The following is a 12,698-nucleotide window of genomic DNA, read 5'->3' as shown; positions in this document are numbered from 1 at the left end:
GTATAATTCATAGGATGATTTTTAACTTTTAGAAAACAAACCATACAGAAAATATTTGGAAATCACTATAGTAAGGAAAAAACTAGTACATAATTCTAGACAATCATACTGTTTGACTTACTTGTTGAATTACATCTGGATAAAGCATAGGAAGTCTCTCTGCAATGAGGGCCAACCCACCCATGCCTGCAAAAACTTGTAATGGAGACTGAATGGGACATGTTTCAAGAAAAGATTCATCCAGCACTGCATCCATACACTCATCGCCTGGAGTGACTGCTTCCTCTTCAGGACAGGACCCCAGTAAGTCTGCATGTTCTATTAAAAAAACAGAAAAAGAAAGGAAGAACCAAACCATTAAATGAAGTGGTATCTTAAACATTAGAATGTTTACTTTTTCTCCTCCACTCAGAAAATAAGAACATTTAAGCACTTCAGCTATTATACTTATTTCTTCAGCAAATATTGAAGTCTTCAAGGGGGTTAAAAACATCAGTATAAGAATAGCAACAGAAAATCCAACTTTTCTTTTGGTAAAACCAAAACAATATAAAATATTAAGAACAACCTAATTTCCATTGCCAAGTCAAATCAGGTTATTTGACTGTGGACTCATAAGAAATGGACCCACGGAAAGAAATTTGGTTTGTTTAGGGAGAGTTATGATCTTCCAGTCAGATGAAGATCTTGGTGGTGCCACTGCAAAATGCAAACTCCAAAATTTTAGAATTAATCTTGGACCCATGACCTAAGCTCAAGTAATCAGGTAAATAATCATTTATATCTTAGAAAGAGTTAAGGTTCTTGCTACATTAGTGCAAATGAAACTACAGCTATAACGCAAATAGCAGTAAGCAAAGAAACTATTTTAAAATAGGCTATTCAGTGAGCCTGAGGCATAAGATTTAGCTTGAGGCCTAGTGATAATAATAATTAGCATAAGGCCTACTATAAGTTAGCATAAGTCAGAAGATTTAGCAATATCTTCTGATAGACTGTTAGACCTCAAAGTCTTCATTTAGCTAAACATTCTATAGAGAACCATCTATCAGCGTAAATGCTTACAATAGTCAGAACCCCAAAAATTGGTAGCAAGAATGACAAATATGGACAAGAGGCCAAGACTTAACCAAATATGATCTTTAAGATAAGTAGGTGTAAGAAATAGTTGCACAAAAAGGAATCAAACTTGCCCCTCAAGCAGGACCTTAGGATGGCAGGACCGTGGCAACCTAAACACTTATCTCACCACCCCATGGATTCCTGAGTATGTGTGATGTGAATTCTGCTGTTATCCTTGTTTATTTTGTTCTGTGATTTTTTTTATACTGACCGTGTTATTAATAAAACTCAAAGCCTTTGTGTACATCTCAGCAATTATCAATTAATCTCTAAGTAGTCACCAAGGGACAAACCTGTAATTAGTGATAAGTGCATTTTGCACCCCAGAATAATCATAAGGCTCACCATGTGTTAGGAAATGAGGGCAAATCCAACCAATATCAACTCTGTGGATGGCCTGTAGTACCACAATTATAGGTGACAGTGCACAGGTTACCAGAATTGCAAAATAGTTGGATTTCTACAATCCTTAGGCTTTATTTACAAGACAAAGTCCTTATTGGTTTGACCTAAGGTGTGAATTTAAGCCAATTTACTAAAACCATTGCAAAACTCTGCACGGACTCTTATTTTAAGAGTGGCTTTTTTCATTTAGCTTAAAATACATTACAAACAAGTCAAACTAAACAGATAAGACCAAAGAGTGTCTTCTATCTACTTTGAGAATTACTGCACTGTACATTCACACTCCAACAAGCCATGCACTAAGTCTCTATATAGATATGGCCTTAAGCAAAATAAGTATAAAACCTTGTATGGACAGGATTTAAACAAAATCTTCTTAAATTCATTCCTTAGGTTAAATCTATGCATAGTTCTCACACAGACAAGCCCTTAGATCAGAATGTTTACCCAGTTCCACAGTGGAGCCCCCTCAAGCATGAGGAGCAGCATAAGAGAAATCATGAAGGGTGCTTGTTTGAAAATTTAACATGAGGGTGATGGAGATGTGCATCATTGGCCTATCAATGGTGAGAGCTGATATCTCAATAGTGAACGAGAAATGACAGGTAAGAAGGGGATAGGCCGTGAAAGGGCATGAAAGTGAAAACACACCACTTACATTTGATGCAATAGGAAAGGTTAGCCAGTAGAGGACTGCAAAGAGAGGGATGATATGGACAAAAATAAGTATATCAGAAGCAGGAAGTCTGCTAAACAACCAGTGGAGCCACTGGACAACAGAGATGCTAAAGGAGCACTCAAGGACGATAAGACCATTGCAGAGAAACTAAATCAATTCTTTGCATCAGTCTTCATGGCTGAGGATGTGAGGGAGATTCCCAAACCTGAACCATGCTTTTTAGGTGACAAATCTGAGAAACTGTCCCAGATTAAGGTGTCATTAGAAGAGGTTTTGGAACAAATTGATAAACAGTAATAACTCACCAAGACCAGGTGGTATTCTCCCAAGAGTTCTGAAGGAACTCAAATGTGAAATTGCAGGACTACTAACTGTAGTATGTAACCTAGCCTTTAAATCAGCTTCTGTACCAGATGCCTGGAGGATAGCTAATGTGACGCCAATTTTTAAAAAAGGCTCCAGAAGCGATCCCGGCAATTACAAGCCGATAAGCCCAACTTCAGTACTGGGCACACTGGTTGAAACTACAGTAAAGAACAGAATGGTCAGACACATAGATGAATAGGATTTGTTGGGAAAGAGTCAACATGGTTATTGTAAAGGAAAATCATGCATCACCAATCTACTAGAATTCTTTGAGGGGGTCAACAAGCATGTGGACAAGGGTTATCCAATGGATATAGTGTATTTAGATTTTCAGAAAGCCTTTGACAAGGTCTTCTCACCAAAGGCTCTTAAGCAAAGTAAGCTGTCATGGGATCAGAGGGAAGATTCTGGTAACTGGTTAAAAGATAGGAAACAAAGGGTAGGAATAAATGGTCAGTTTTCATAATGGAGAAAGGTAAACAGTGGTGTCCCACAGGGGTCTGCAGTGGGCCCAGTCCTATTCAACATATTCCTAAATGATCTGGGAAAAGGGGTAATCAGTGAGGTGGCAAAATTTGCAGGTGATCCAAAACTACTCAAGATAGTTAAGTCCAAAGCCGACTGCAAAGAGTTACAAAGGGATCTCACAAAACTGGGTGATTGGGTAACGAAATGACAGATGAAATTCAATGTTGATAAATGCAAAGTAATGCACATTGGAAAACATAATCCTAACTATACACATAAAATAATGGGGTCTAAATTAGCTGTTACCTCTCAAGAAAGATCTTTTAATCACTGTGGAGAGTTCTCTGAAAACATCCACTCAATGTGCAGTGGCAGTCAAAAAAAGCTAACAGAATGCTGAGAATCATTAAGAAAGGGATTGATAAGATGACAGAAAATATCATTGCCTCTGTATAAATCCATGGTACACCCACAACTTGAATACTGCATGCAGATGTGGTCGTCCCATCTCAAAAAAGATACGTTGGAAAAGGTGAGAGAAAGGATACAAAAATGATTAGGTGTATGGAACAGCTTCCATATGAGGACAGAATAATAAGACTGGGACTTTGCAGCTTGGAAAAGAGATGACTAAGGGGGGGGGGGGGAGATCTGATAGAAGTCTATAAAATCATGACTGGTGTGGAGAAAGTAAAATAAGTGTTATTTACTCCTTCTCATAACACAAGAACGAGGGGTCACCAAATGAAATTAATAGGTAGCCGGTTTAGAACAAACAAAAGGAAGTATTTCTTCACACAACGCACAGTCAACTTGTGGAACTCCTTGACAGAGGATATTGTGAAGGCCAAGACTATAACAGGACTCAAAAAAGAACTAGATAAATTCATGGAGGATAGGTCCATCAATGGCTATTAGCCAGATGGTCAGAGATGGTGTTCCTAGCCTCTGTTTGCCAGAAGCTTGGAATAGGCAACCGAGGATGGATCACTTGATTATCTGCTCTGTTCATTCCCTCTGAAGCATGTGGCATTGGCCACTGTTGGACGACAGGATACTAGGCTAGATGAACCTTTGGTTTGACTCAGTATGGCCATTCTTATGACAAACTGATGGGCTAGGAAAGCGATCACTGCAGCAGCATTCTGAATGGATATGAGCAGGGCAAGACTGCATTTGTCAAGGCCAAAGAGAGGGATGTTACAGTAATTGAGATGTGAGATGAAATTTGAACATGAGTTTTAGCTGTGTGGGTGCATAGGAAAGGCTGTCTCTTACAGATATTATGCAGAAAGAATCAGCAAAATGTAAGCACAGCCTGGATGCGAGGACCTAGAAAGAGGGCCTAGTTGAAGATGATGGCCAAGCCTGGCCACCCAGGACATTACAGACCTGAGCAATGGGCAAGATGTTGGTGTTGTCCACAGTGATCTAGAAAGGAGATAGCAAGAAGAGCTTGCAGTGGAAGAGATTAAGGGGACAGTTTTAGCCATGTTGAGATTGATCTGATAGCTAGACATTCACAAGGAGATGTCAGAGAGGCTGACCAAGATTTTAATTTGGACAGAAGGAGACAGGTCGGTAGTAGAGAAGCAGATTTGAAAGTTGTCAGCATAGAAATAAATGGTAGCTGAAACTGTTACTGTGAGTAACCCTCACAGAAAAATGGAGGATGGATGAGGAGGATAATTAATAATAATTAATGGAGATATCCCATCTCGTAGAACTGGAAGGGACCTTGAAAGGCCATCGAGTCCAGGCCCCGGCCTTCACTAGCAGGACCAAGTACTGATTTTGCCCCAGATCCCCAAGTGGTCCCCTCAAGGATTGAACTCACAACCCTGGGTTTAGCAGGCCAATGCTCAAACCACTGAGCTATCCCTATCCCACACACAAAAGGAGTGGTTAGAGATAGTAGGAGAACCAAGAAAGGACAGAAACAAGAGAGGACAGGATTTCAGGAAGAGCATAATGGATGGTGTCAAAAGGTGGCTGACAGGTCAATGAAGAAGACGATAGAGTATTGGTTCTGAACTTTAGCTAGGAAGAGGTCAATAGTAACTTTGGCGAGAGCATTTCAGTGGAGTGCAAGCAACAGCAGCTGGATTGGAGAAAGCCTAGGATCGAATTGGAGGAGACAAACTCCCAGACAGTGACTGTAGACAGCACATTAAAGAAGCTCAGATATGCAAGGGAGAACTAACAGTAGTTGAAGAGGCAAGTGAGGTGAAGGGTGGCCCTTTTTAGATGGAAGAGACTACAGAAAGCTTGCATTGTGAGGGGAAAGAGCTAGGGAAGAGAGAGAGGTTTAGGAGACGAGTAAGGAGGGGGATGAGTAGGTGCAAAAGAGATGGGATGGAGCCACTGGGACAAGTAGAGAGGTTAGAGGAGGAGAGCAGACAAGAAAATTTCCTCTGTGACATGGAGAAAGAGGAGGGAATTGTAGTGAAGGTGATGATGTACTTGTCAATTTTGTCTTGACAGAAAATCAGTGAGATCCTGTGCGGAGAAAGAAGTGCAGACAGGAAGAGGGTAGGGTTTCAGGACTGAGTCAAATGTGGCAAAAAGGCAGCTGGGAGTGAAGGTATAGGATTCAATTAAACTCAATTAGTATAGTTGCTTTAATTTCATTTTTTTTTGTTCTCTGCATCTTATACCATATATCTTTGGAAGTAATTTCACAATGTTTAGTAGTGAAGACCCTATGCACTATAAATCTCACCACTTCTCTCAAGCTGCATGATTTAGGAATACCAGCAAGAGAGAAATGGGAAACAGCCTGAAGTTAGGCATGTCTTTCTAAAAATACAGCAACAAAGTTAAACACTCACCTTTTTCTGTGTGGAGACGCTTAAAGGAGTCTGTCTTTGACAGGCTTGGGTCTGAGATCACTTTGGAGCCAAGCTTAACTGTCAAGTCTATTGATCGGTAGCCTTGAGGGAGTTTACGGTCATATAGTAGAGTCAAAAGCTGTGCAAGTGTCATTTCAGCTGCCAAAGGCTGGCCTAAACAACAACACAACTGGATCATTTTCCGGACAACAAATTTATGAAAATTACTTGATTAGGTTAATTTTAATACACCTTGCTTGTTCATTTATGCCACAGCTACAAAGGAGAATTTAACATCCTTGGGTCCTAACAAGCCTTTACTTCCTGACCACTTCAGTAAAATTTGACAGAGAAGTCTGTAAGTTTAAACTCGTCCTGTCATTGCACTGATTCCATCACTCTGGAATAGACTATTGGATACCCACATTCGCAGATACAGCTCACTGGACAGAAGTATTGGTGCCCCAATGATCTCCATGTATTATGGAATCACCGCTTCAGGTTCCATAATTAATACTAAGTTTTGCACTTTATTATGTATGAAAAACCGCATATCCTCCCCGCCAGTTACAGCACTTGTTCTGAGTTAAGAATTAATTTTATGAGAATTTACCATTAATTAGTTTATTAAAATTTTAAAATGAGTCCTTTAAGAAATTTAGCACACTTAAAATAATTCAGGACACAAATTCTGGCATTAACAGAATAATACAGGCTAAAACTGCAAAGCAACAGGATTCTTAGGAGCAATTGCTCATTCAGAGATTAGTCTTTTTAGCCAGAAACAAAAACTTTTAGAGGCCACTTCGGAGAGAAAGTTTGACCTCTTGTGTTTAGGAATTTGACGTAATTTAAGGTAAGCGTTTGCTCCCTCATCTTTTCTTATTGGGAGGCAGCCAGTCTAAGACCACAATAATCTCCAGTTTTAGGACTAAAAAAAGAATGGTCCTCTTGATCTTTTTCAGTGGGAAGAGGGTCTGATGATCTCTTAAAGTAGAATGACTATGTAATTTATAAACTGATTGCTAAAGTTGCAGAAAGGTACGAGGCATACACATCTAATCTCCAAGCAACTGAACTCCTTTCCCCCACCAGATGTAAAATCCCATGAGCAGACATATAAGTGGAGACTGGTAATGGTACCACCGGGATGAATGTAACCAGATTGACGGAGGTAGGTAACCAAATTGATAGCTTTAATTGTTATTAAGAAGTTTACTCCACAAATCTCTCAGAGAGGAAGCACTGTGTTTGATTTTTTTCAAGCAGATAGTTGTCTTGTGTCAAAGCTGCATCCACTTAAGAAGCAAGCTTTCTTTCAATGGCTGAAGTTGTTTCTCCGCAGGCTGCCAGGAGACCCAATGCATCTCCTTAAAGAGTAAATGAAAGGTCTCTATTCCCTTAGACAAGAGATACACCTCAAAATGAAGTGACAGAAAACCAAGCCTGCTGCATCTGCCAGACAGAGGCAAAGTCCTGGACTTGTGGGGCAGGTTCTGACCATACAGACAGGTAGCCATCTGGGTACCAAAAATTTAGCCAGTGAGCTGCATCAAGTAGCAGCTGTGAGTGTAGTTGCTCAACAGTACACTACTGGCTGCCAGCCTGTGTATGAAAAAATGTATTCATTTTACTGGTAATGAAGGTCTCAGGTTTAAAAAAAAAAAAAAAAAAAAGGAAGCATGGTTGAATGGTTAGAGAGGTAGCCTGAGACTTGGAGACCTGGGTCCCTGCATAGCCACAGGCTTCCTGTGGGTGGCCTTGAGCAAGTCACTTGTCCCTCTGTGCCTCAGTTCCCCATCTGTAAAATGAGATTAGTACTTCCCCTACCTCAAAGGGTGCTGTAAGGGTAAGTACTTTAAAAACTGTGAGGTAATCAGACACTACAGTGATTGATCATTGTGCTCATCTAATCTGATCTCGTGTAATACAGGCCAAAGAATTTCAGAAGTTTCTGCATCAATATCAGTATCTTTCAAAAGAATCTTAATTTTAAAAAACTTAAAGTAACAGGGGATCCACCAAATCCCTTGGTAGGCTGTTTCAATGGTTAGGTACCCGCACTTAAAATAAATAAATAAATAAATAAACGCACCCTATTCCCATTTTGAATTTAACTTCAATTTCCAAACTCTAGCTCTTCTTATGCCTTTGTCTGCTAGACTGAAGAACTCTCTGGAATCAGGTATCTTATCCCAGAGTAAGAACTTTGAGAATGACCAAGTCACCTCAAAGCCTTTTCTTTACCAAAATAGATTGAACTTCTTAAGTCTCACTATAAGGACGGTTTTCCAGACCACAAGTAATTCATGTGGCTCTCCTCCTAAGGCACCCTCAATTTTTCAAAAATTTTAAAGTGCTGACACCAGAACTAAACACACTATTCCAGTCCTGCTTTTATCAATATTGTTTCCCTACTAGTATACATTCCCCATTATCCATCCAAGGATAATGTTAACCCCCTTCAGCCACAGCATTACACTGGGAGCTCATGTTTGGTGGGCAATCCACCATGATCTCCAAGTCCTTTTCAAGGCAGTGCTTTCCAGAATACACCTCCAATCCTGTAAATGACATTTTTTCCTAGTGGGATGACCTGGCATTTGGCTGTATTAACATGCATGTTTGAATAAACCCAGTTTATTAGGCAATCGCTCTGCCTAAATATATAGGGAATGGAGTAATTGCCATACTGGATCAGATCTGTTGCCCATCTATCATGTTTTTAACAGTGACCAGCACCAGGAAGCTGAATGAACCCTGCAGTAGGGCGATGTGAGACAATCTGTACCCCAGTGAAGATCTCCTCATAATCCCTAACAGTCAGAGTTTGACTTAAACTCTGGAACAGATTTTATTTTTTCCAAAAAATTTTAGCATTGACTATAACAACTGTGGATATTCTTGTGAGACCTCAATCCCTAATCCCACTTGAATCTTGACCTCAACAGCATTTTATGGAAAGGTTCCAGTCTAATTACACATTGTGTAAAAAAGTATTTTATTTTACTTGTTGTGAATTCGCCACCTTTCAATTTAAGTGAACATCCCCCCACTCTCCCTCATTCTTGTTTTAGATGGGGAGAACAGACGCTCTTCTCTATACTATTTATAACTCTATATATTATCACAGCTCCTCTTACTTGTCTCCTTACCTAAGGTAAATAATCTTTTTTCAATCTCTCTTCATATTAGAGTTTTCTGTACCTCTAATGATTCTCATGACTCTTCCCTGAACCCTTCATTCTGCAATAAGGTGACCTGTCATCTTAATTTACCACTCCACCAGTCTGTGTGTCAGCTATAAACATTCAAAATACTGAATAGCACATGGCTGCTTTACATATTTTTCATATGAAAATCTGGCTAAGACATGTTATTTTAGGAAGCATAAATATTGTGGCATTCAATCAAGGACACAGACTGGCAAATGAACTTCTCTAAAGCACTAAAGTTGCTATCCACTTAAGTGACAAACTGGATATAGCGGATTCTTGAATTTATCCCCGGGAGGTCAAAAACAGTGAGGCAGCTTACAAAAACTCTTGTTGCTGGGCTGCAGGGAAATCTTTTTTTAATTAAATTGCCAGTTTAAGAGCTAGAGAATGAATTTCAAGGGAAGCCAGCATGTCCATACCTCAGTTTTTACAGCCAAGCTTTATAGGACACATGAGCTGCTATAAAGCCTCGCTTTCATTTGAAAGGTACATCAGTGATAAAATGGTTATAACCCTGCAGTAGGTAGAGGTGAAAGAAGGAATGCAGATATCCATCAGCATTATACTTACTATTTAATATTACATGTGTACATCATGTTGAGGTTTTTTTTTTTTTTTTTTAAACTGAAGGGAAAGTTAATTATTTCAACAGTTTAAAAACAGTTCTTGAAGTTACCTGGTAGAAGTTTATGGTATAGATGAAAAACTGGAACGCTAATGGTCTTGCTGGAAGATTCACCTCCTGAGGAAGAGCTACCTACTTTATCTGTCATCATTCTGCCTCGTCTTGATGGTGGACGAGGAGGAGTTGATGAAACAGCTCTTTTTGACTGAGATTTCAAACCTAGTAAAGAAATGAAATGTTCGAAGTCATTTTGGTTTCAAAAGCCTTTCTAGTTAACTCTTTAATGGAAGACGTTCTCATTACTAGCAGTGCTAATAGCGGGAATGATAACTTTCCTGCATAGAGGAAGTAAGCAATATTAGAACTGCATATAGGTATTTAAGATTTACCCGTTTGGATTTATATCCACTATTTTATAAAAGTTCCTAGGCACCTTTGATATAACTACAAGGCTATCCATCCCCCAGAGCTAAAAAACAGAAGATATAATCACCACTTAAAATATGAAGCCAAATTGCATTATCCTATCACCACCGCCAAACACCAACTCTTATTGTTCCATTCCGACCCTTAAAGCCTGGATAAAGAAAATGGTCTAGCAGCATGCTCTGCTGTAAAAATATTCAGGCTATGTCAAATCAAAAGTGATTGGGAAAAATGTGAAGCAGCTTACAAAATATCTTGCTGTTGGGCTGGAAGGGAAACTTTTCTTAAGTTTGGTTGTTTAAGGGCTAGAGAATGAACTTCAAGGGAAGTCAGTGTACCCATGCTGCAGTCTAGCTGCTAAGATTTATAAATACATGGGCTGCTGTGAAGTTTCACTTTCAGCTGACAAGGTGGATCAGTAATTCCTAAACTGAGGGTCCCACTTTACAGAACTCCCTACCAGTAGCTCCCCCTCTCTCACAGTGACAACCACATAACACCTTACTTGGTATTTATTTTGATTTCTAAAAGTATAAAAAAGGGTGCCTGTATCACATTTTTAATAGAGCTGGAAACCAGTCAAGGACAACATGGGACCAAAGCACAGTTTATGACACAAAGTATTCTCAACAACTTTAGTACCCCAGTTAATGACAAAGGTCTGAATTCAAGCAAATATCACACAGTTTTTGTGCCCCCCCTGATATTGCCCCACATCCAGAGAGACAGTTCAGTGACACTACCTGATTTTAATCAGCAAGTAATATGAAATTTCTACTCAATAGCAGGGAATAATATCAGACAACATATAAAGACATCTCAGATTAAACAGGCTGTCCAGTACTCTAAGAAAGTCTGCTGACAGATTTAGACACTAATTTTTTTTTGCTTTCTGCACAGCCATTGTAAAAGGTTCCAAGAAATTCTTAACACAAATAATCTGATTCGGCATGCAGCTTCTATCACTGGCACGTGGTCTTCCTATCACTTCAGTTGCTATAGGTCATCAGAAGACCATGGTGATCCAGGAGGACAAAGCTACTGAACAAGACACTTTGGAGCCACTTCATTGGTAGCAAGAGATTAGGGTGACCAGATAGCAAGTGTGAAAAATCGGGACAGGGGGTGGGGGTAATAGGCACCTATATAAGAAAAAGCCCCAAATATTGGAACTGTCCCTATGAAATCAGGACATCTGGTCACCCTACAAGAGATTATCAAGTCCTACCATCCACACTACAACTAAGGTGGTACGTCAGAGAAACAATATTCTCTCTTGGAGCCCTCTGGAAATGCTCAGGTTCTGTGAACCTCAGAGGGCAGGCCATCAAAACAGGTTCCTTTTCCAAACCTCAAATCATAGGAGACAATCATTAGCCCATGACATGGGTAAAAAAATCCTTCTATCCCAACACCAATCCCAACCAAACACTAGATCAAGAATGTGCCCAACTATGAATTGAGTCATGTAAAACAGTCCAATGGTTTATCACAATGGCCATGAAATCCTGAGAGTTCTCAGAAAAAAAAAATAATAATAATCAAAATATGGAAGGCATCAAGAACTATGATCATCACTGACTCCAACAGCACTCCAGGTGTGAAATTTAGCAGTTCAGTAGTGCAGCAGGGTGACATGGATGCAAACACCAGCCCCATCTTAACTCCATGCTGGGACTTGTATATAATATGGACACACACTATTCCAGTGTTTCTCAAACTGGGGTCGCCGCTTGTGTAAGGAAAGCCCCTGGTGGGCTGGACCCATTTGTTTACCTGCCCCGTCCGCAGGTCCGGCCGATTGCGGCTCCCACTGGCCGCGGTTCGTTGCTCCAGGCCAATGGGAGCTGCTGGAAGCAGCGCGGGCCGAGGGACTTACTGGCCGCCGCTTCCAGCAGCCCCCATTGGCCTGCAGCGGTGAACCGCGGCCAGTGCGAGTCGCAATCGGCCGGACCTGCGGATGGGGCAAGTAAACAAACTGGCACGGCCAGCCAGGGACTTTTCCTACACAAGCAGCGACCCCAGTTTGAGAAACACTGCTCTATTCAATCCAATTTTGTGGTGGAAAAACCTGAACTGAAGGTTGGATACAAACAGCATAGATTATTGATCTGCATGCTGCTAAAATATTTCTATACATGGGATTCACTGTATACACAAGAGCCCAGTTTCACATGGTTGTGGAGACAGCTTCGAAAAAGTGAAGGGAGTGTAATCTCATTAGTATTATCTTCTTGAGTGTGTGAATTGATCTATTTAGTAGTAGTAAATTCTGAAATGTACACATGATCATCTGGTTTATTGAAACAAAATGTGGGGAGAACATACTAATGAACTGAGAAACAGGGGATACTATATTGATTGAATTTATTTACATGTTTACTTAATTCTATAAAACCTTTGTTTAAAAAGTTCTGAAGCTGCAACCGTTTCAAGTTTCCACCAGATAGTCCTGCAGATTCTGAGGATTTTGTGGCAGAACTGCAGCCTAGATTGCCATAAAAACTGGACCTTGGATATACTTACACAACAAGCTGCAGTTTAAGCGTGATTTACTC

The 12,698-nt window shown here is 40.1% G+C and overlaps 1 protein-coding gene across 1 annotated transcript in view; it reads right to left on the bottom strand.

The window, feature by feature from the left end:
- The window catches only part of BIRC6 (baculoviral IAP repeat containing 6), a 293,548-nt gene that overhangs the window by 107,657 nt on the left and 173,193 nt on the right, over positions 1–12,698 (bottom strand). The window contains 3 exon segments of the mRNA XM_008174422.4: positions 122–318; positions 5,872–6,045; positions 9,766–9,933. Of these exon segments, the coding sequence (XP_008172644.2) occupies positions 122–318; positions 5,872–6,045; positions 9,766–9,933 (539 nt within the window).

The sequence above is a fragment of the Chrysemys picta genome, chromosome 3, assembly GCF_011386835.1.
Source record: "Chrysemys picta bellii isolate R12L10 chromosome 3, ASM1138683v2, whole genome shotgun sequence".
Lineage (NCBI taxonomy): Eukaryota > Metazoa > Chordata > Testudines > Emydidae > Chrysemys > Chrysemys picta.
This window is presented reverse-complemented; position numbering and strand designations above follow the sequence as displayed.